This window comes from Nerophis lumbriciformis, linkage group LG03 (assembly GCF_033978685.3).
Source record: "Nerophis lumbriciformis linkage group LG03, RoL_Nlum_v2.1, whole genome shotgun sequence".
Classification (NCBI taxonomy): Eukaryota; Metazoa; Chordata; class Actinopteri; order Syngnathiformes; family Syngnathidae; genus Nerophis; species Nerophis lumbriciformis.
The window spans coordinates 6,318,146-6,340,000 of record NC_084550.2 but is presented as its reverse complement, the minus strand read 5'-3'; the positions used below and the strand labels follow the sequence as shown (position 1 = coordinate 6,340,000).

At 39.3% G+C, this 21,855-nt stretch overlaps 1 protein-coding gene across 3 annotated transcripts in view; it reads left to right on the top strand.

The window, feature by feature from the left end:
- LOC133578218 (kinase suppressor of Ras 2-like) overlaps nucleotides 1–21,855 on the top strand; it is a 383,282-nt gene that overhangs the window by 103,072 nt on the left and 258,355 nt on the right. For all 3 annotated transcript variants that reach the window (XM_061932475.1, XM_061932483.1, XM_061932465.1), the window contains one exon: nucleotides 9,136–9,637. In XM_061932475.1, the coding sequence (XP_061788459.1) occupies nucleotides 9,136–9,637 (502 nt within the window). The remainder of the gene's footprint in view (nucleotides 1–9,135; nucleotides 9,638–21,855) is intronic.

Genomic DNA, 21,855 nt, shown 5'->3' with positions numbered 1-21,855 from the left:
AGGAACCACCTCATCGTGTACAGTCGTGTTGAACTTATCAAATGCAAGTTTGCTATAACCTCCTGACGAGCCGGCGTCCTCTGCAGTGGACATCTGTGTTTTACATGACACGGCTATTATTTTTCCTGACACCAGGCGCTAATTAGTCCTTTTTGCACTCCACGAAAAGTGAAAGGTCCTTTTATATAATAAAAAGTTTATTGTGGAAGTCGCTTTCTAGCAGTTCCACTGAAGACACGGCACAAGAGCCAAGCGTGCAGTTTTTAACAACGATTTTAATACTCAAATTGTTTCAACTAAAGTCCTCTCCCCCAGACTTTTCAGTCACGTCCGTATCCTCTCCCTCCCTCTGCTCCCGGCCGCTTACTGTTAAAGACAACGGATGATTAGACAACTCGTACCACCTGATGAAATCTAATCACCTGCCAGCTGTGTCTCGCCGTCAGCACTGCCACGCCCCCCGTCTGATGGTGCTCTGTCTTCAGCACCATGGACAGAGGCGGTGACCTTTGCTACTGCAGGCGCGCTGGTCACACTCTCCCTCCACATTTATATTCTAACATTTTTTTCCCAAACTTTTAATTTGAAGTGCATGAGGAAGTGGAACTCTTTGCCCATGTGAACATTTATGTGTTTATTAAAAGTAGATTAAGTAAGAAGATGTTTCACCAAATCATGTTTAGCATAGTGCGAGGGGAAGCAACCAGAGGGTTAAGTGTTCAATTATTTCATTCCTATCTAGTCTTTGATCCTGCATCCTGCACTATCCCTTCAAATTTAGAGCTGTCCTATCTAGTCTTTGAGCATGAACTGATGAAGGTGGTATTTCTACAACAGTATTAAGGATATTGTTCCTATCAAGTCTTCAACCAAGCACTATCCCCTCAAATTTAGAGCTGTCCTATCTAGTTTTTGAGCATAAACTGATGAAGGTGGTATTTCTATATCAGTATAATGTATATTTTTCAATCCAGCACCATCCCCTCAAATTTAGAGCTGTCCTATCTAGTCTTTGAGCATTAACTTATGAATGTGGTTTTTCTACATCAGTATAACGTATAATTTTCAATCCAGCACCATCCCCTCAAATTTAGAGATGTCCTATCTAGTCTTTGAGCATTAACTGATGAAGGTGGTATTTCTATATCAGTATTAAGTATATTTTTCAATCCAGCACCATCCCCTCAGATTAGAGTTGTCCTATCTAATCTTTGAGCATGAACTGATGAAGGTGGTATTTCTATATCAGTATTGAGGATATTGTTCCTATCAAGCCTTCAATCCAGCACCATCCCCTCAAATTTAGAGCTGTCCTATCTAGTTTTTGAGCATAAACTGATGAAGATGGTATTTCTATATCAGTATAACGTATATTTTTCAATCCAGCACCATCCCCTCAAATTTAGAGCTGTCCTATCTAGTCTTTGAGCATTAACTGATAAATGTGGTTTTTCTACATCAGTATAACGTATAATTTTCAATCCAGCACCATCCCCTCAAATTTAGAGATGTCCTATCTAGTCTTTGAGCATTAACTGATGAAGGTGGTATTTCTATATCAGTATAACATATATTTTTCAACCCAGCACCATCCCCTCAAATTTAGAGTTGTCCTATCTAGTCTTTGAGCATGAACTGATGAAGGTGGTATTTCTATAACAGTATTAGGATATTGTTCCTATCAAGTCTTCAACGAAGCACTATCCCCTCAAATTTAGAGCTGTCCTATCTAGTTTTTGAGCATAAACTGATGAAGATGGTATTTCTATATCAGTATTAAGTATATGTTTCAATCCAGCACCATCCCCTCAGATTAGAGTTGTCCTATCTAATGTTTGAGCATGAACTGATGAAGGTGGTATTTCTATATCAGTATTGAGGATATTGTTCCTATGAAGCCTTCAATCCAGCACTATCCCCTCAAATTTAGAGCTGTCCTATCTAGTTTTTGAGCATAAACTGATGAAGGTGGTATTTCTATATCAGTATAACGTATATTTTTCAATCCAGCGCCATCCTCTCAAATTTAGAGCTGTCCTATCTAGTCTTTGAGCATTAACTTATGAATGTGGTTTTTCTACATCAGTATAACGTATAATTTTCAATCCAGCACCATCCCCTCAAATTTAGAGATGTCCTATCTAGTCTTTGAGCATTAACTGATGAAGGTGGTATTTCTATATCAGTATTAAGTATATTTTTCAATCCAGCACCATCCCCTCAAATTTAGAGCTGTCCTATCTAGTCTTTTAACATGAACTGATGAAGGTGGTATTTCTATAACAGTATTAGGATATTGTTCCTATCAAGTCTTCAACCAAGCACTATCCCCTCAAATTTAGAGCTGTCCTATCTAGTTTTTGAGCATAAACTGATGAAGGTGGTATTTCTATATCAGTATAATGTATATTTTTCAATCCAGCACCATCCCCTCAAATTTAGAGCTGTCCTATCTAGTCTTTGAGCATTAACTTATGAATGTGGTTTTTCTACATCAGTATAACGTATAATTTTCAATCCAGCACCATCCCCTCAAATTTAGAGATGTCCTATCTAGTCTTTGAGCATTAACTGATGAAGGTGGTATTTCTATATCAGTATTAAGTATATTTTTCAATCCAGCACCATCCCCTCAGATTAGAGTTGTCCTATCTAATCTTTGAGCATGAACTGATGAAGGTGGTATTTCTATATCAGTATTGAGGATATTGTTCCTATCAAGCCTTCAATCCAGCACCATCCCCTCAAATTTAGAGCTGTCCTATCTAGTTTTTGAGCATAAACTGATGAAGATGGTATTTCTATATCAGTATAACGTATATTTTTCAATCCAGCACCATCCCCTCAAATTTAGAGCTGTCCTATCTAGTCTTTGAGCATTAACTGATAAATGTGGTTTTTCTACATCAGTATAACGTATAATTTTCAATCCAGCACCATCCCCTCAAATTTAGAGATGTCCTATCTAGTCTTTGAGCATTAACTGATGAAGGTGGTATTTCTATATCAGTATAACATATATTTTTCAACCCAGCACCATCCCCTCAAATTTAGAGTTGTCCTATCTAGTCTTTGAGCATGAACTGATGAAGGTGGTATTTCTATAACAGTATTAGGATATTGTTCCTATCAAGTCTTCAACGAAGCACTATCCCCTCAAATTTAGAGCTGTCCTATCTAGTTTTTGAGCATAAACTGATGAAGATGGTATTTCTATATCAGTATTAAGTATATGTTTCAATCCAGCACCATCCCCTCAGATTAGAGTTGTCCTATCTAATGTTTGAGCATGAACTGATGAAGGTGGTATTTCTATATCAGTATTGAGGATATTGTTCCTATGAAGCCTTCAATCCAGCACTATCCCCTCAAATTTAGAGCTGTCCTATCTAGTTTTTGAGCATAAACTGATGAAGGTGGTATTTCTATATCAGTATAACGTATATTTTTCAATCCAGCGCCATCCTCTCAAATTTAGAGCTGTCCTATCTAGTCTTTGAGCATTAACTTATGAATGTGGTTTTTCTACATCAGTATAACGTATAATTTTCAATCCAGCACCATCCCCTCAAATTTAGAGATGTCCTATCTAGTCTTTGAGCATTAACTGATGAAGGTGGTATTTCTATATCAGTATTAAGTATATTTTTCAATCCAGCACCATCCCCTCAGATTAGAGTTGTCCTATCTAATCTTTGAGCATGAACTGATGAAGGTGGTATTTCTATATCAGTATTGAGGATACTGTTCCTATCAAGCCTTCAATCCAGCACCATCCCCTCAAATTTAGAGCTGTCCTATCTAGTTTTTGAGCATAAACTGATGAAGATGGTATTTCTATATCAGTATAACGTATATTTTTCAATCCAGCACCATCCCCTCAAATTTAGAGCTGTCCTATCTAGTCTTTGAGCATTAACTGATAAATGTGGTTTTTCTACATCAGTATAACGTATAATTTTCAATCCAGCACCATCCCCTCAAATTTAGAGATGTCCTATCTAGTCTTTGAGCATTAACTGATGAAGGTGGTATTTCTATATCAGTATAACATATATTTTTCAACCCAGCACCATCCCCTCAAATTTAGAGTTGTCCTATCTAGTCTTTGAGCATGAACTGATGAAGATGGTATTTCTATAACAGTATTAGGATATTGTTCCTATCAAGTCTTCAACCAAGCACTATCCCCTCAAATTTAGAGCTGTCCTATCTAGTTTTTGAGCATAAACTGATGAAGGTGGTATTTCTATATCAGTATAATGTATATTTTTCAATCCAGCACCATCCCCTCAAATTTAGAGCTGTTCTATCTAGTCTTTGAGCATTAACTTATGAATGTGGTTTTTCTACATCAGTATAACGTATACTTTTCAATCCAGCACCATCCCCTCAAATTTAAAGATGTCCTATCTAGTCTTTGAGCATTAACTGATGAAGGTGGTATTTCTATATCAGTATAACATATATTTTTCAAGCCAGAACCATCCCCTCAAATTTAGAGCTGTCCTATCTAGTCTTTGAGCATGAACTGATGAAGGTGGTATTTCTATAACAGTATTAGGATATTGTTCCTATCAAGTCTTCAACCAAGCACTATCCCCTCAAATTTAGAGCTGTCCTATCTAGTTTTTGAGCATAAACTGATGAAGGTGGTATTTCTATATCAGTATTAAGTATATTTTTCAATCCAGCACCATCCCCTCAGATCAGAGTTGTTCTATCTAATCTTTGAGCATGAACTGATGAAGGTGGTATCTCTATATCAGTATTGAGGATATTGTTCCTATCAAGTCTTCAATCCAGCACCATCACCTCAAATTTAGAGCTGTCCTATCTAGTTTTTGAGCATAAACTGATGAAGGTGGTATTTCTATATCAGTATAACGTATATTTTTCAATCCAGCACCATCCCCTCAAATTTAGAGCTGTCCTATCTAGTCTTTGAGCATTAACTTATGAATGTGGTTTTTCTACATCAGTATAACATATAATTTTCAATCCAGCACCATCCCCTCAAATTTAGAGATGTCCTATCTAGTCTTTGAGCATTAACTGATGAAGGTGGTATTTCTATATCAGTATAACATATATTTTTCAATCCAGAACCATCCCCTCAAATTTAGAGCTGTCCTATCTAGTCTTTGAGCATGAACTGATGAAGGTGGTATTTCGTTAACAGTATTAGGATATTGTTCCTATCAAGTCTTCAACCAAGCACTATCCCCTCAAATTTAGAGCTGTCCTATCTAGTTTTTGAGCATAAACTGATGGAGGTGGTATTTCTATATCAGTATAATGTATATTTTTCAATCCAGCACCATCCCCTCAAATTTAGAGCTGTTCTATCTAGTCTTTGAGCATTAACTTATGAATGTGGGTTTTCTACATCAGTATAACGTATACTTTTCAATGCAACACCATCCCCTCAAATTTAGAGATGTCCTATCTAGTCTTTGAGCATTAACTGATGAAGGTGGTATTTCTATATCAGTATTAAGTATATTTTTCAATCCAGCACCATCCCCTCAGATCAGAGTTGTTCTATCTAATCTTTGAGCATGAACTGATGAAGGTGGTATCTCTATATCAGTATTGAGGATATTGTTCCTATCAAGTTTTCAATCCAGCACCATCACCTCAAATGTAGAGCTGTCCTATCTAGTTTTTGAGCATAAACTGATGAAGATGGAATTTCTATATCAGTATAACGTATATTTTTCATTCCAGCACCATTCCCTCAAATTTAGAGCTGTCCTATCTAGTCTTTGAGCATTAACTTATGAATGTGGTTTTTCTACATCAGTATAACGTATCATTTTCAATCCAGCACCATCCCCTCAAATTTAGAGATGTCCTATCTAGTCTTTGAGCATTAACTGATGAAGGTGGTATTTCTATATCAGTATTAAGTATATTTTTCAATCCAGCACCATCCCCTCAGATCAGAGTTGTTCTATCTAATGTTTGAGCATGAACTGATGAAGGTGGTATTTTTATATCAGTATTGAGGATATTGTTCCTATCAAGTGTTCAATCCAGCACCATCACCTCAAATTTAAAGCTGTCCTATCTAGTTTTTGAGCATAAACTGATGAAGGTGGTATTTCTATATCATTATAACGTATATTTTTCAATCCAGCACCATCCCCTCAAATTTAGAGCTGTCCTATCTAGTCTTTGAGCATTAACTGATGAATATGGTTTTTCTACATCAGTATAACGTATAATTTTCCATCCAGCACCATCCCCTCAAATTTAGAGATGTCCTATCTAGTCTTTGAGCATTAACTGATGAAGGTGGTATTTCTATATCAGTATAACATATATTTTTCAACCCAGCACCATCTCCTCAAAATTAGAGCTGTCCTATCTAGTCTTTGAGCATGAACTGATGAACGTGGTATTTCTATATCACTATTGAGGATATTGTTCCTATCAAGTCTTCAATCCAGCACCATCACCTCAAATTTAAAGCTGTCCTATCTAGTTTTTGAGCATAAACTGATGAAGATGGTATTTCTATATCAGTATAAGGTATATTTTTCAATCCAGCACCATCCCCTCAAATTTAGAGCTGTCCTATATAGTCTTTGAGCATTAACTGATTAATGTGGTTTTTCTACATCAGTATAACGTATAATTTTCCATCCAGCACCATCCCCTCAAATTTAGAGATGTCCTATCTTTGAGTATTAACTGATGAAGGTGGTATTTCTATATCAGTATAACGTATATTTTTCAATCCAGCACCATCCCCTCAAATTTAGAGATGTCCTATCTAGTCTTTGAACATTAACTGATGAAGGTGGTATTTCTATATCACTATTGAGGATATTGTTCCTATCAAGTCTTCAATCCAGCACCATCACCTCAAATTTAGAGCTGTCCTATCTAGTTTTTGAGCATAAACTGATGAAGGTGGTATTTCTATATCAGTATAATGTATATTTTTCAATCCAGCACCATCCCCTCAAATTTAGAGCTATTCTATCTAGTCTTTGAGCATTAACTTATGAATGTGGTTTTTCTACATCAGTATAACGTATACTTTTCAATCCAGCACCATCCCCTCAAATTTAGAGATGTCCTATCTAGTCTTTGAACATAAACTGATGAAGGTGGTATTTCTATATCAGTATTAAGTATATTTTTCAATTTATAAATAAAGTTGATTTGATTTGATTTGATCCAGCACCATCCCCTCAGATCAGAGTTGTTCTATCTAATCTTTGAGCATGAACTGATGAAGGTGGTATCTCTATATCAGTATTGAGGATATTGTTCCTATCAAGTGTTCAATCCAGCACCATCACCTCAAATTTAAAGCCGTCCTATCTAGTTTTTGAGCATAAACTGATGAAGGTGGTAGTTCTATATCAGTATAACGTATATTTTTCAATCCAGCACCATCCCCTCAAATTTAGAGCTGTCCTATCTAGTCTTTGAGCATTAACTTATGAATGTGGTTTTTCTACATCAGTATAACGTATAATTTTCTATCCAGCACCATCCCCTCAAATTTAGAGATGTCCTATCTAGTCTTTGAGCATTAACTGATGAAGGTGGTATTTCTATATCAGTATTAAGTATATTTTTCAATCCAGCACCATCCCCTCAGATTAGAGTTGTCCTATCTAATCTTTGAGCATGAACTGATGAAGGTGGTATTTCTATATCAGTATTGAGGATACTGTTCCTATCAAGCCTTCAATCCAGCACCATCCCCTCAAATTTAGAGCTGTCCTATCTAGTTTTTGAGCATAAACTGATGAAGATGGTATTTCTATATCAGTATAACGTATATTTTTCAATCCAGCACCATCCCCTCAAATTTAGAGCTGTCCTATCTAGTCTTTGAGCATTAACTGATAAATGTGGTTTTTCTACATCAGTATAACGTATAATTTTCAATCCAGCACCATCCCCTCAAATTTAGAGATGTCCTATCTAGTCTTTGAGCATTAACTGATGAAGGTGGTATTTCTATATCAGTATAACATATATTTTTCAACCCAGCACCATCCCCTCAAATTTAGAGTTGTCCTATCTAGTCTTTGAGCATGAACTGATGAAGGTGGTATTTCTATAACAGTATTAGGATATTGTTCCTATCAAGTCTTCAACGAAGCACTATCCCCTCAAATTTAGAGCTGTCCTATCTAGTTTTTGAGCATAAACTGATGAAGATGGTATTTCTATATCAGTATTAAGTATATGTTTCAATCCAGCACCATCCCCTCAGATTAGAGTTGTCCTATCTAATCTTTGAGCATGAACTGATGAAGGTGGTATTTCTATATCAGTATTGAGGATACTGTTCCTATGAAGCCTTCAATCCAGCACTATCCCCTCAAATTTAGAGCTGTCCTATCTAGTTTTTGAGCATAAACTGATGAAGGTGGTATTTCTATATCAGTATAACGTATATTTTTCAATCCAGCGCCATCCTCTCAAATTTAGAGCTGTCCTATCTAGTCTTTGAGCATTAACTTATGAATGTGGTTTTTCTACATCAGTATAACGTATAATTTTCAATCCAGCACCATCCCCTCAAATTTAGAGATGTCCTATCTAGTCTTTGAGCATTAACTGATGAAGGTGGTATTTCTATATCAGTATAACATATATTTTTCAATCCAGCACCATCCCCTCAGATTAGAGCTGTCCTGTCTAGTCTTTGACCATGAACTGATGTATATAGTATTTCGTCTTTCTTTCTTATAATGTTTTTGATCCTGCACCATCCCCTCTGACTAGAGCTGTCCTATCTGGTTTTTGAGCATGGACTGATGACTGTAGTATTTCGATATATGTGTTAAGAAAATGTTTCTATATAGCCTTAGCACTAGTCCCCTCAGACTAGTGCTTAGATGCTGCACCATCCCCTCACACTAGTGCTGTCCTATCTTTATGCAGGATCTAATGATGAGAGGTGAAACCTTTTGTCAGACAACCTTAGCAGTCTATTAGTGATCCATTCACTGCCCTGAGAACACATTAAGACCTGGATGAATGCAAATAAACAATCTGCCGGACACTGCTCACTCATGCTGTAGCTACTGCCATCTTGTTTGAGTTTGAGTTAGTCAGGTTCCAAGTAGTTCATCTGAACACGTTGCATGTGGTCCACAGGGAGCCAGACCAAGCAGGACTGGTCCATCCAGTGGCCGACCTCCGAGTCAGGCAAGGAAAACACCCCCGTGTGTCAGCCGGAGGCGAGCCAGTGGATCCGCTTCCAGCTGTCCCAAAGCCCCAAAGTCCAGTCCAAGTACAACCAGCTCATGTGCCACAGCCCCCAGGCCCTGGCGCCCCCTTTGTACGCAGACCGACTGACCGTGGACAGCCCGTCCACGGGACTCCTGCCCGCCTTGGACTTTGGCCAGCGCTCGCTGCCCCCGTCGCCTCGCCAGAGACATTTTGGCCACACGCCTCCTCGGACTCCTTTGGTGTTCAACACAATGACCCCGCCTGGCACGCCGCCTATGCGGCGAAGGAACAAACTGAAGGCCCCGGGAACGCCGCCGCCGCCGAGTCGCAAGCTGATCCACCTTCTGCCGGGCTTTACCGCTCTGCACCGGAGCAAATCACACGAGTTCCAGCTGGGAAACCGCTTGGACGACACGCAGACGCCAAAGTAAGTCACTTGTTGTTGATCATGGCTGATTTTATTGATCTATGAGCTCTGCTGTGTCCTCGCTGCCTCTTGAAGCAAAACAGCAGAGATGGTCATCTGCTCTACTTTGTTGTCGGGACACATTTTCAGAAAGATCCGGAATTTTTACTCTCATCTTTATTTTGTATATTATGTCAACACAAGGTCATACCTTCAAACTTTTACAGGTACATAATAATAATAATAATAATAGATTTTATTTGGAAAAAGCACTTTATATTGAGTAAACAACCTCAAAGTGCTACAGTGTATTACAAAAAAATAAATAAATAAAAAGATAATAAAGAAATTAATAAAAATAAAAACTAGAACAGCCGAATAGCTATAACTAGTATGCATATATCTAAAAAAAAAAAAGAAAAGGCTTTTTTTAAAAAGAAGGGCTTTTAAGCCTTTTTTTAAAACCATCCACAGTCTGTGGTGCCCTCAGGTGGTCAGGGAGAGCGTTCCACAGACTGGGAGCGGCGGAGCAGAAAGCCCGGTCTTCCATTGTACATCTCCAAATTGTATAAAATACTTGTCAAAGCATACACCTCAGTGCTTGACGTATGCTAACTGTTAGCATGCTAACATTACTATTTTAGCTTTGTTTTACTAATTTTGTAGGCATGCACCTCAGAGATAGACAATTTGGGTACGTGATGCATGCTAACTTTGAACCTGTTAACTTTTTTAGCTAATTTGGCAGGTATACACCTCAGCGTCATATAACTTAGTACTTGACGTATGCTAACTGTTAGCATGCTATCATTACTATTTTAGCTTTGTTTTACGAATTTTGTAGGCATGCACCTCAGAGTTAGACAATTTGGTACCTGATGTATGCTAACTGTTAGCATGTTAGCTTTCTTTTAGGTAATTTGGCAGGTATACACCTCAGAGTCATATAACTTAGTACTTGACGTATGCTAACTGTTAGCAGGCTAACATTACTATTTTAGCTTTGTTTTACTAATTTTGTAGGCATACACCTCAGAGTTAGACAATTTGATTCTTGACAGATTTTAAGCTTTAGCATGTTAGCTTTTTTAGCTTATTTTGCAGGTATACACCTCAGAGTCATATAACTTAGTGCTTGACATATGCTAACTGTTAGCATGATAACATTACTATTTTAGCTTTGTTTTACTAATTTTGTAGGCATACACCTCAGAGTCATAAAACTTAGTGCTTGACATATGCTAACTGTTAGCATGCTAACATTACTATTTTAGCTTTGTTTTACTAATTTTGTAGGCATACACCTCAGAGTTAGACAATTTGGTACGTGATGCATGCTAACTTTTAGCCTGTTAACTTTTTTAGCTAATTTTGCAGGTATACACCTCAGCGTCATATAACTTAGTGCTTGACGTATGCTAACTGTTAGCATGATAACATTACTATTTTAGCTTTGTTTTACTAATTTTGAAGCCATACACCTCAGTTAGACAATTTGGTACGTGATGCATGCTAACTTTTAGCCTGTTAACTTTTTTAGCTAATTTGGCAGGTATACACCTCAGCGTCATATAACTTAGTACTTGACGTATGCTAAGTGTTAGCATGCTGACATTACTATTTGAGCTTTGTTTTACTAATTTTGTAGGCATACACCTCAGAGTTTGACAATTTGGTTCTTGACAGATGTTAAGCTTTAGCATGTTAGCTTTTTTAGCTAATTTTGCAGGTATACACCTCAGAGTCATATAACTTAGTGCTTGACGTATGTTAACTGTTAGCATGCTAACATTACTATTTTAGCTTTGTTTTACTAATTTTGTAGGCATACACCTCAGAGTTAGACAATTTGGTTCTTGACAGATGTTAAGCTTTAGCATGTTAGCTTTTTTAGCTAATTTTGCAGGTATACACCTCAGAGTCATATAACTTAGTGCTTGACGTATGCTAACTGTTAGCATGATAACATTACTATTTTAGCTTTGTTTTACGAATTTTGTAAGGACTGCACCTCAGAGTTAGACAATTTGGTACCTGATGCAAGCTAACTGTTAGCATGTTAGCTTTCTTTTAGGTAATTTGGCAGGTATACACCTCAGAGTCATATAACTTAGTACTTGACGTATGCTAACTGTTAGCAGGCTAACATTACTATTTTAGCTTTGTTTTACTAATTTTGTAGGCATACACCTCAGAGTTAGACAGTTTGGTTCTTGACAGATGTTAAGCTTTAGCATGTTAGCTTTTTTAGCTAATTTTGCAGGTATACACCTCAGAGTCATATAACTTAGTACTTGACGTATGCTAACTGTTAGCATGCTAACATTACTATTTTAGCTTTGTTTTACTAATTTTGTAGGCATACACCTCAGAGTTAGACAATTTGGTTCTTGACAGATGTTAAGCTTTAGCATGTTAGCTTTTTTAGCTAATTTTGCAGGTATACACCTCATAGTCATATAACTTAGTGCTTGACGTATGCTAACTGTTAGCATGCTAACATTACTATTTTAGCTTTGTTTTACTAATTTTGTAGGCATACACCTCAGAGTTAGACAGTTTGGTACTTGACACATGTTACCTGTTAGCATGTTAGCTTTTTTGGGGTAATTTAGCAGGTATACACCTCAGAGTCATATAACTTAGTACTTGACGTATGCTAACTGTTAGCATGCTAACATTACTATTTTAGCTTTGTTTTACTAATTTTGAAGCCATACACCTCAGTTAGACAATTTGATACGTGATGCATGCTAACTTTTAGCCTGTTAACTTTTGTAGCTAATTTGGCAGGTATACACCTCAGAGTCATATAACTTAGTACTTGACGTATGCTAACTGTTAGCATGCTAACATTACTATTTTAGCTTTGTTTTCACTAATTTTGTAGGCATACACCTCAGAGTTAGACAATTTGGTACTTGACACATGTTACCTGTTAGCATGTTAGCTTTTTTGGGGTAAATTGGCAGGTATACACCTCAGAGTCATATAACTTAGTACTTGATGTATGCTAACTGTTAGCATGCTAACATTACTATTTTAGCTTTGTTTTACTAATTTTGTAGGCATACACCTCAGAGTTAGACAATTTGGTTCTTGACACATGTTACCCGTTAGCATGTTAGCTTTAAAAAAACAAAACATTTTTGCAGGCGTACACCACAGAGTCATACAATTTGGTACTTGAGGCATGCTAACTGTTAGTACGTGGCCTCCTACCGGTCGGACGTGCCCTAAACACCTCCCTAGGGAGGCGTTTGGGTGGCATCCTGACCAGATGCCCGAACCACCTCATCTGGCTCCTCTCCATGTGGAGGAGCAGCGGCTTTACTTTGAGCTCCCCCCGGATGACAGAGCTTCTCACCCTATCTCTAAGGGAGAGCCCCGCCACCCGGCGGAGGAAGCTCATTTAGGCCACTTGTACCCGTGATCTTGTCCTTTCGGTCATAACCCAAAGCTCATGACCATAGGTGAGGATGGGAATGTAGATCGACTTTTAAATTGAGAGCTTTGCCTTCCGGCTCAGCTCCTTCTTCACCACAACTGATCGATACAGCGTCCGCATTACTGAAGACGCCGCACCGTCGACCTCACCATCCACTCTTCCCTCACTCGTGAACAAGACTCTGAGGTACTTGAACTCCTCCACTTGGGGCTAAAAAAGGTCTATTATTTTCCAAATTTGACAAGTACGAGGGCCAGTTCTCACTGAGCCATATGAATTCTGCCTAGCAACAAGTGGCCGCGCAAAGAATCGGAGGAATTTTTACATATGTGCCGGGTGGTTAAAGTTTCACAGCGTCGCTACATGCCGCAACAGGGCGCCAGCTCGATCCCCATCGACGACGCTCTGCCTTTATCCACTTCATCTGGATGAGTCGCTCGCAGGCCCGTCGATTAGAGTCGCCCGCTGCAGTCTATCAGCTCTCGGGGAGCGGTAATCAATCCTCTAATGCTGTTCAGCGCCACCGTGATCAAGTCTTCGTCACGTGTGCGCTCGCAGGCAGCAGCCCGGATGACTGCAAGCAAGTGTGGCAGCAACAGAGCACGGTCATCTAATGGCATTATTGGAATGAGCGCAGCCCTCCCGGGGCCAGCTCTGGTTCCTGATTAGCCGGCAGTGGCGCACTCTGTTTGGGGCAAAATCTGATCAGCATAGCACCAGATGCAAACATGGACGGTCAGGAACGTCGCCCTTGAGGCATCTTATCTCCACCGGCAGGTCCTCGGGTTCTTTCTGGGCAATGATGTGCGCCAGCAATTAACGGGAATGAGCTCCGGTGGACTGGAAGCGACTTTGTTAGTCCGACTTGTATCAGACGGAATTAATGTTTGTGTTGAACTTTATGAACCAGGCAGGCTGTCGGGTTTGTCACTGACAGTTTAGTTATGTTTTGGTTTTTCCTCTGTCTTTCTTTCCTCTTATCTTGGTTACTTCCTGCTTTTCTCCCTGAGCGCTGTTTCCCCTCAGCTGCGGCTGATCGGCACCTGCCCACACCTGGTGTCAATCAGCCGGCTGCTATTTATAGTTTATTATTCTTCGGTCAATGGTCAGCAAAATAAACAAACAGTTGTACATTCATAGATTGAAAATGAAAATGTTGCAGACCGAAAGGGTTTAGGCTGAAGTTGAACACTTATAGCGCCTAACCCTATAAACAATGTCAAGTACAAGATGAACTTCCGAAAATTATGAAATGTCTTTTGTACAACATATTATAAATACACATTATGCTCAATATGAACACTGTTCAATTATATACACAGTAAAGGCATGTGAAATATCCTTATACGCGTGTTAAACCTCCATCCATCCATCCATCTTCTTCAAATTATCCGAGGTCGGGTCGCGGGGGCAGCAGCTTAAGCAGGGAAGCCAAGACTTCCCTCTCCCCAGCCACTTCGTCCAGCTCTTCCCGGGGGATCCCGAGGCGTTCCCAGGCCAGCCGGGAGAGATAGTCTTCCCAGCGTGTCCTGGGTCTTCCCCGTGGCCTCCTCCCGGTCGGACGTGCCCGAAACACCTTCCTAGGGAGGCGTTCGGGTGGCATCCTGACCAGATGCCCGAACCACCTCATCTGGCTCCTCTCGATGTGGAGGAGCAGCGGCTTTACTTTGAGCTCCCCCCGAATGACAGAGCTTCTCACCCTATCTCTAAGGGAGAGCCCCGCCACCCGGCGGAGGAAACTCATTTCGGCCGCTTGTACCCGTGATCTTGTCCTTTTGGTCATGACCCAAAGCTCATGACCATAGGTGAGGATGGGAACGTAGATCGACCGGTAAATCGAGAGCTTTGCCTTCCGGCTCAGCTCCTTCTTCACCACAACGGATCGATACAGCGTCCGCATTACTGAAGACGCCGCACCGATCCGCCTGTCGATCTCACGATCCACTCTTCCCCCACTCGTGAACAAGACTCCGAGGTACTTGAACTCCTCCACTTGGGGCAAGATCTCCTCCCCAACCCGGAGATGGCACTCCACCCTTTTCCGGGAGAGAACCATGGACTCGGACTTGGAGGTGCTGATTCCCATCCCAGTCGCTTCACACTCGGAAACCGTATTGGTGTTCACTTAGCAAGTGATGCTTATCAATAAAACGGTCTAATCTTGACACAGATAATTTTTCAAGGACTTTTGAAAATTGTGAGAGTAGAGAAATAGGCCTATAGTTGGTGAACTGATGCTTATCTCCACTTTTGAAGATGGGAATAACTTTTGCCGTTTTCATTTTCTTTGGGAAAACTCCTTTTATAAAAGAAATATTACAGTGCTGGACAGTGATATGCGGTGAGGTTGATGACTGGTGAGGCACTGACTTCATCACAGTCAGATTTACAAACATATGAACCCTAAAGAGTATCTTATTCACCATTTGATTGGCAGCAGTTAACGGGTTATGTTTAAAAGCTCATACCAGCATTCTTCCCTGCTTGGCACTCAGCATCAAGGGTTGGAATTGGGGGTTAAATCCCCAAAAATTATTCCCCTCACCTCTCAAGGGGTGATCAAGGGAATGGGTCAAATGCAGAGGACAAATTTCATTACACCTAGTGTGTGTGTGACAATCATTGGTACTTTAACTTAGCTTTAACTTTACACATACAAACTGTAGCACACTAAAAAGCCCATTTAATAAAAAAAACATTATTATGGTCTTACCTTTACTTATAAATGAAGTCCATGCGCCACTCCTTCTGAACAAAAGCATCGATAACTTGTTTATAGAAGTCTTCCTTATCTTTCTTCAGTTTTAAAAGTCTCTCCGTCTCGATGGAGATCTTCCTTTAATTACATACTTGCCAACCTTGAGACCTCCGATTTCGGGAGGTGGGGGGGGGTGGGGGCGTGGTCGGGGGTGGGGCGGGGCGTGGTTCGGGGCGCGGTTAAGAGGGGAGGAGTATATTGACAGCTAGAATTCACCAAGTCAAGTATTTCATACATATATACAGGGGCGCCGAAAAGAGGGGGTAAAGGAGACGGATTCTATGGGCCCATGATGGAGGGGGGCCCATAATTGTATGTAAAATAGCATCAAAAAATGTTGCCGCTGTGTTGGGGGCCCTGTAAAGATTATTTTCATGGGGCCCGAAATCCCTAGCGGCGCCCCTGTGTATATATATATATATATATATATATATATATATATATATATATATATATATATATATATATATAGATATCTACATCCTGAAAATATGCAAACAAAACTGTGTTTAGATAATTGATACTTCAAACTAGCATAAATAAATATTAAGGAATATAACATAACTTGGCTTCTGAGAGATTCAAAATGTAATGAATAAAATGCTAAAGTTGTTTAAACAAGCAATTATTTTGATAATTAAATATGGTCATTTTAAATGAATTATTATGATAATTCAAAATCAATTATTTCAAATGTTTATTTTAATGCATAATTCTATGGCTGGATGTATTAAGGAGTCAGGAAAAAATACAAAGAAAAATACAATTAATTTTGATGTTTTTAGCAAAATATAGTAAAAATTTATTTATTTATTTATTTTTTTTAATTAATAAATATATTTATTTTTAGGTAAGATAAACATAATAATACAATTTATCTCTAGTCTGGATGATTTAGTTCTTGTCACCCTGTTGTCCTCCCGTCATGAAAAAAGGCTGTCCTCACTCAGGTCCGCATGGAGCTGGAGGGGGCGTGGCCTCCAGCTCCGGCTAAAAATCGGGAGATTTTCGGGAGAAAATTTGTCCCGGGAGGTTTTCGGTAGAGGCGCTGAATTTCGGGAGTCTCCCGGAAACTTCGGGAGGGTTGGCAAGTATGTTTAATTATGACCTCCTGCTTCGATTGAAAGTCCAGTTTAGAAAACTGTTTTATTTTAGATATGTAATCCTCCATGTTAAAAGTCCAGGCGTGAGGAAAAAGATAAACGATCGCTAACTGTTGCTGCTTGTTGTCACTTATTCTGCAGCCGAGTAGTCGCAAAAATGATCCCTGGGATCACTAGCGCCCTCTACCACCAGGAGGCGGGATTACTGCGAGCCTCAGCCAGTGCGTCTTCGCAGCCGTTTTATGATTGCCATACTTGCCAACCCTCCTGGATTTTCCGGGAGACTCCCGAAATTCAGCGCCTCTCCCGAAAACCTCCCGGGACAAAATTTCTCCCGAAAATCTCCCGAAATTCAGGCGGAGCTGGAAGCCACGCCCCCTCCAGCTCCATGTGGACCTGAGTGACGTCAGGTGCGCAACACCACGTAAATCGTTGGCCAACCAAAAAGTAACCCCAGTATGCTATAAACAACATTCACCAGGAGATGGCAACAGACAAACATAGATCACTCTATTATATTATTCCCCTTTTAGAAATGTATAGAAGTTACTCAAAATAAATAAACAACCCAACCAAAAAATGCAGCAGCTCAATTAAAAAACTGTACTTAAGCCACATTCTTTTTTTTTTTTTTTGTGCTGAACTCTTAACCCTCATTTGTAAAAAAAAATAACATGCTTATTATACAAACAGTATTTGTACACCTTTAACACAGATTTTTATACTATCTTCAGAGATTCAGTTTTTTTGGTGGTACTCGAAACCTTTCTGGGTACCTGCGAAAGGGTGTTCGGCATGGTTGGAAAAATAGTGACAGAGAATAGAACAAGGATGGACAATTCAACCCTTAACTCAACAATGAGTAGATGAGTGTTATGTGTGTGTATATGTGTAAATAAATGAACACTGAAATTCAAGTATTTCTTTTATTTATGTATATATATATATATATATATATATATATATATATATATATATATATATATATATATATATATATATATATATATATATATATATATATAATAAAATAAATATATATACAGCTAGAATTCACTGAAAGTCAAGTATTTCTTATTTCTTATATATATATATATATATATATATATATATATATATATATATATATATATATATATATATATATATATATATATATATATATAGGGCTTCACGGTGGCAGAGGGGTTAGTGCATCTGCCTCACAATACGAAGGTCCTGAGTAGTCTTGGGTTCAATCCCGGGCTCGGGATCTTTCTGTGTGGAGTTTGCATGTTCTCCCCGTGACTGCGTGGGTTCCCTCCGGGTACTCTGGCTTCCTCCCACCTCCAAAGACATGCACCTGGGGATAGGTTGATTGGCAACACTAAAATTGGCCCTAGTGTGTGAATGTGAGTGTGAATGTTGTCTGTCTATCTGTGTTGGGCCTGCGATGAGGTGGCGACTTGTCCAGGGTGTACGCCGCCTTCCGCCCGATTGTAGCTGAGATAGGCTCCAGCGCCCCCCGCGACCCCAAAAGGGAATAAGCGGTAGAAAATGGATGGATGGATGATATATATATATATATATATATATATATATATATATATATATATATATATATATATGTGTGAAATACTTGACTTGGTGAATTCTAGCTGTAAATATACTCCTCCCCGCCCCACCACGCCCCCCCACCACCCAACCCCCCACCTCCTGAAATCGGAGGTCTCAAGGTTGGCAAGTATGATGATTGCTCAGCACAAGAAATACGTTACACACATACAGTTGTTGACAAAATACACTGTACATTATATACCTCAGCTAACTAAACTATGGAAATGTATAATATAATTCATATAGCAATACGGTCTCACTGCACAGCAGGCCAGCAGTTAGCCGAGTCATTGCGCAATCCATGGTGAGGCTCAACTGGCTGGTGACTCACCGCAAGTCTCTTCTCAGTATTTGAACGGAAAATGTGAAAATTCAGCGATTTTGAATAAAAATAATCTAAAACTGGTGAAGTTAAATGACTTTATAGTATAATCACTGGATACATATAACAATTTTTCTTTTTACATTTTTTTTCTTTCCATGATGGCACGTGAGGCCCCGCCTCACCTGCCTCTCCTGACTGTACGTCACTGCACGTATTGTCATCACTACCTGTCGTGCTAATACTCGTCGATGTCGTTATTTGCGGTAGGCTGTTCCTGTTGGCTGGTTCCTATAGCTATTTACAGTTTGCTGTCTCCTAGCTCCTTGTTTTGTGTTTCCCTGTTAGCCAGATCCTGTTAGCCGTTAGCTATTTACAGTTTTTCTGTTTTCTGGTTCCTGTTTCCAGTTTGCCTGTTCCGAGTTCCTGGTTTGTGTTTATTCTTTATTGTGGACATTAAATCATGTTTTCCTGCACCAAACCTGCCTTCTCTGCATTTTGGGGTTCGTCACCAACACTCCGTGACACAGCCAAGCTTGTGCGTGTTCTAGGACATGCTATTTCCATAGCAACACAAACATTTTCAAATGAAGAGATCATTTCCTCAGCCTGGGAAACCACAGGTTCTAAACTCCAGTACGTCATTGTATGTAGCCCCCGAAAGCCTGGAGATAACATATGTTGCTCCAAAACCTGTATGTACCTTTCAGCATTAATGGTGCCTTCACAGATGTGTAAGTTACCCATGTCTTGGGCACTAATACACCCACATACCATCACAGAAGCTGGCTTTTACACTTTGCGCCTAGAACAACCCGGATGGTTCTTTTCCTCTTTGTTCCGGAGGACACGGCGTCCACAGTTTCCAAAAAACAATTTAAAATGTGGACTCGTCAGACCACAGAACACTTTTCCACTTTGTATCAGTCCATCTTAGATGACCTCGGGCCCAGCGAAGCCGGAGGCGTTTCTGGGTGTTGTTGATAAATGGCTTTCGCTTTGCATAGTAGAGTTTTAACTTGCACTTACAGATGTAGCGACCCACTGTAGTTGCTGACAGTGGTTTTTCTGAAGTGTTCCTGAGCCCATGTGGTGATATCCTTTTTTTTTTTTTTTTTTTTTTTTTTTTGTGTGTCCTGTCCAGCTTCTCAGGCAAATCATATAGTTGATGTAGATGCCCATGTCGGCTGTTCAGATTTACTTTACAAAAGAGAAGTGTAGGATACTTCTCTTGTTGCCTTATTTGTATTTGACTTTATTAAATGTATTTATATTATCATTTAGTGCAGCCGGGCCGGAGCAGGAGGGGATAGAAAGAGAAAAAAAAAGAAGACAGAGGGGGAAATTGTGGGGACAAGAGGGGGATTAGACAGAGAGACAAAAACAACAACAGCAAACAACAACAACAACAACAGAGCAACATCAGCAAATATGACATGTACAAATATGATGGTAAAAGTAATAGCAAATAAGCAGTTAGCGAAAAATAAAAAATAATACAGAAATGACAATGAGCATTATTACACTACAAATGGATCAATACAAATACCAATAGAAATAGCGCTATTGATAATGAACAATACCAATAATTTACCTTTATTATCAACAATACAGTTGTTTAAATGCAACAATACATATACGTAATGATAACTTGAGATACGAAAGAATGCAGAAAAATGGAGGGGGAGAAAGAGAGGCAACCTACATTAACCTTGTAGATTGTTATAGTCACAATAGGTTAAGCTTTGTCAGTGTGCCATGTGTTACACCCAGTTTACCCTAGGGCAACAACATTAATATATGTTTGATGAAACGTGATTATGTGCATGAGTGTAAGTATGCATATGTACTTGTATATGTACAGAATGTGTATATGTGTTTGTACAATGAATGTATATGTACAGAATGTGTATATGTGTTTGTACAATGAATGTATATGTACAGAATGTGTATATGTGTTTGTACAGTGAATGTATATGTACAGTATGTGTATGTGTATGTTTGTATATTGAATGTGCGTGTGGATGTACGAACATTAGGTAGGTAAATATGTACTGTATTTGTGTATGTATGTGGGAGCGTAGGTACCTATGTACGTATGTGAGCATATGTGAATTTGCATGTACAATACATTCGACTCCCAGATGTGGTGATATCCTTTACACACTGATGTTGCTTTTTGATGCATTACCGCCTGAGGGATCAAAGGTCACGGGCATTCAATGTTACGTGCAGTGATTTCTACAGATTCTCTTAATCTTTTGATGATATTACGGACCGTAGACGGTGAAATCCCTTTTCTTGCAATAGCTCGTTAAGAAATGTTTTTCCTAAATTGCTGGACAATTTGCTCACACATTTGTTGACAAATGACCCTCGCCCCATCCTTGTTTGTGAATGACTGAGCATTTCATGGAAGCTGCTTTTATACCCAATCATGGCACTGTTGCGTTTTGGACCAGTTGTTCCTCCCAGGTTAATTCAAGTCACAAGTCGCTCCCAAGCTCTTTACGACACTTAAAGCTGAGTTGAAAAACCACCAGAGACAGAATAGGTATTTTGTAATATATTTGCAAAGCTTTGCATATATACATTGAGACCAGTCCAGCATAGAACATTCAATTGCGCCGCTAAGATGGTCTGCCCCCCTTGACCAAACCCCCTCTCCTCTGAAGTCTCTCGTCCTCCCCCCCTGGCAGTCATGTCTCTCTAGCCAAAACAAATGCTTATTATCTCTCTCTCTAACATTCCTCACTTCAAGGTTAAGCACACAGTTTTGCAGACAACCAAAAGACCACATTTGGAAGAAAAACACTAGTTGTTTTGTAATATGATTATGAAATAAAAATAAGTAACACTTAATGTCACGTTCAAACACTGAGGACATCTATTAAACAAGACAAAAGGCAAGGAAGGAATCAAACAGAGACAGAATTCAATTTGGACTCAATATTGAGGAGAGACATGGCCACTGCACTCTCTGTACAGTCTTGCACCACGCTCTGACGAAGA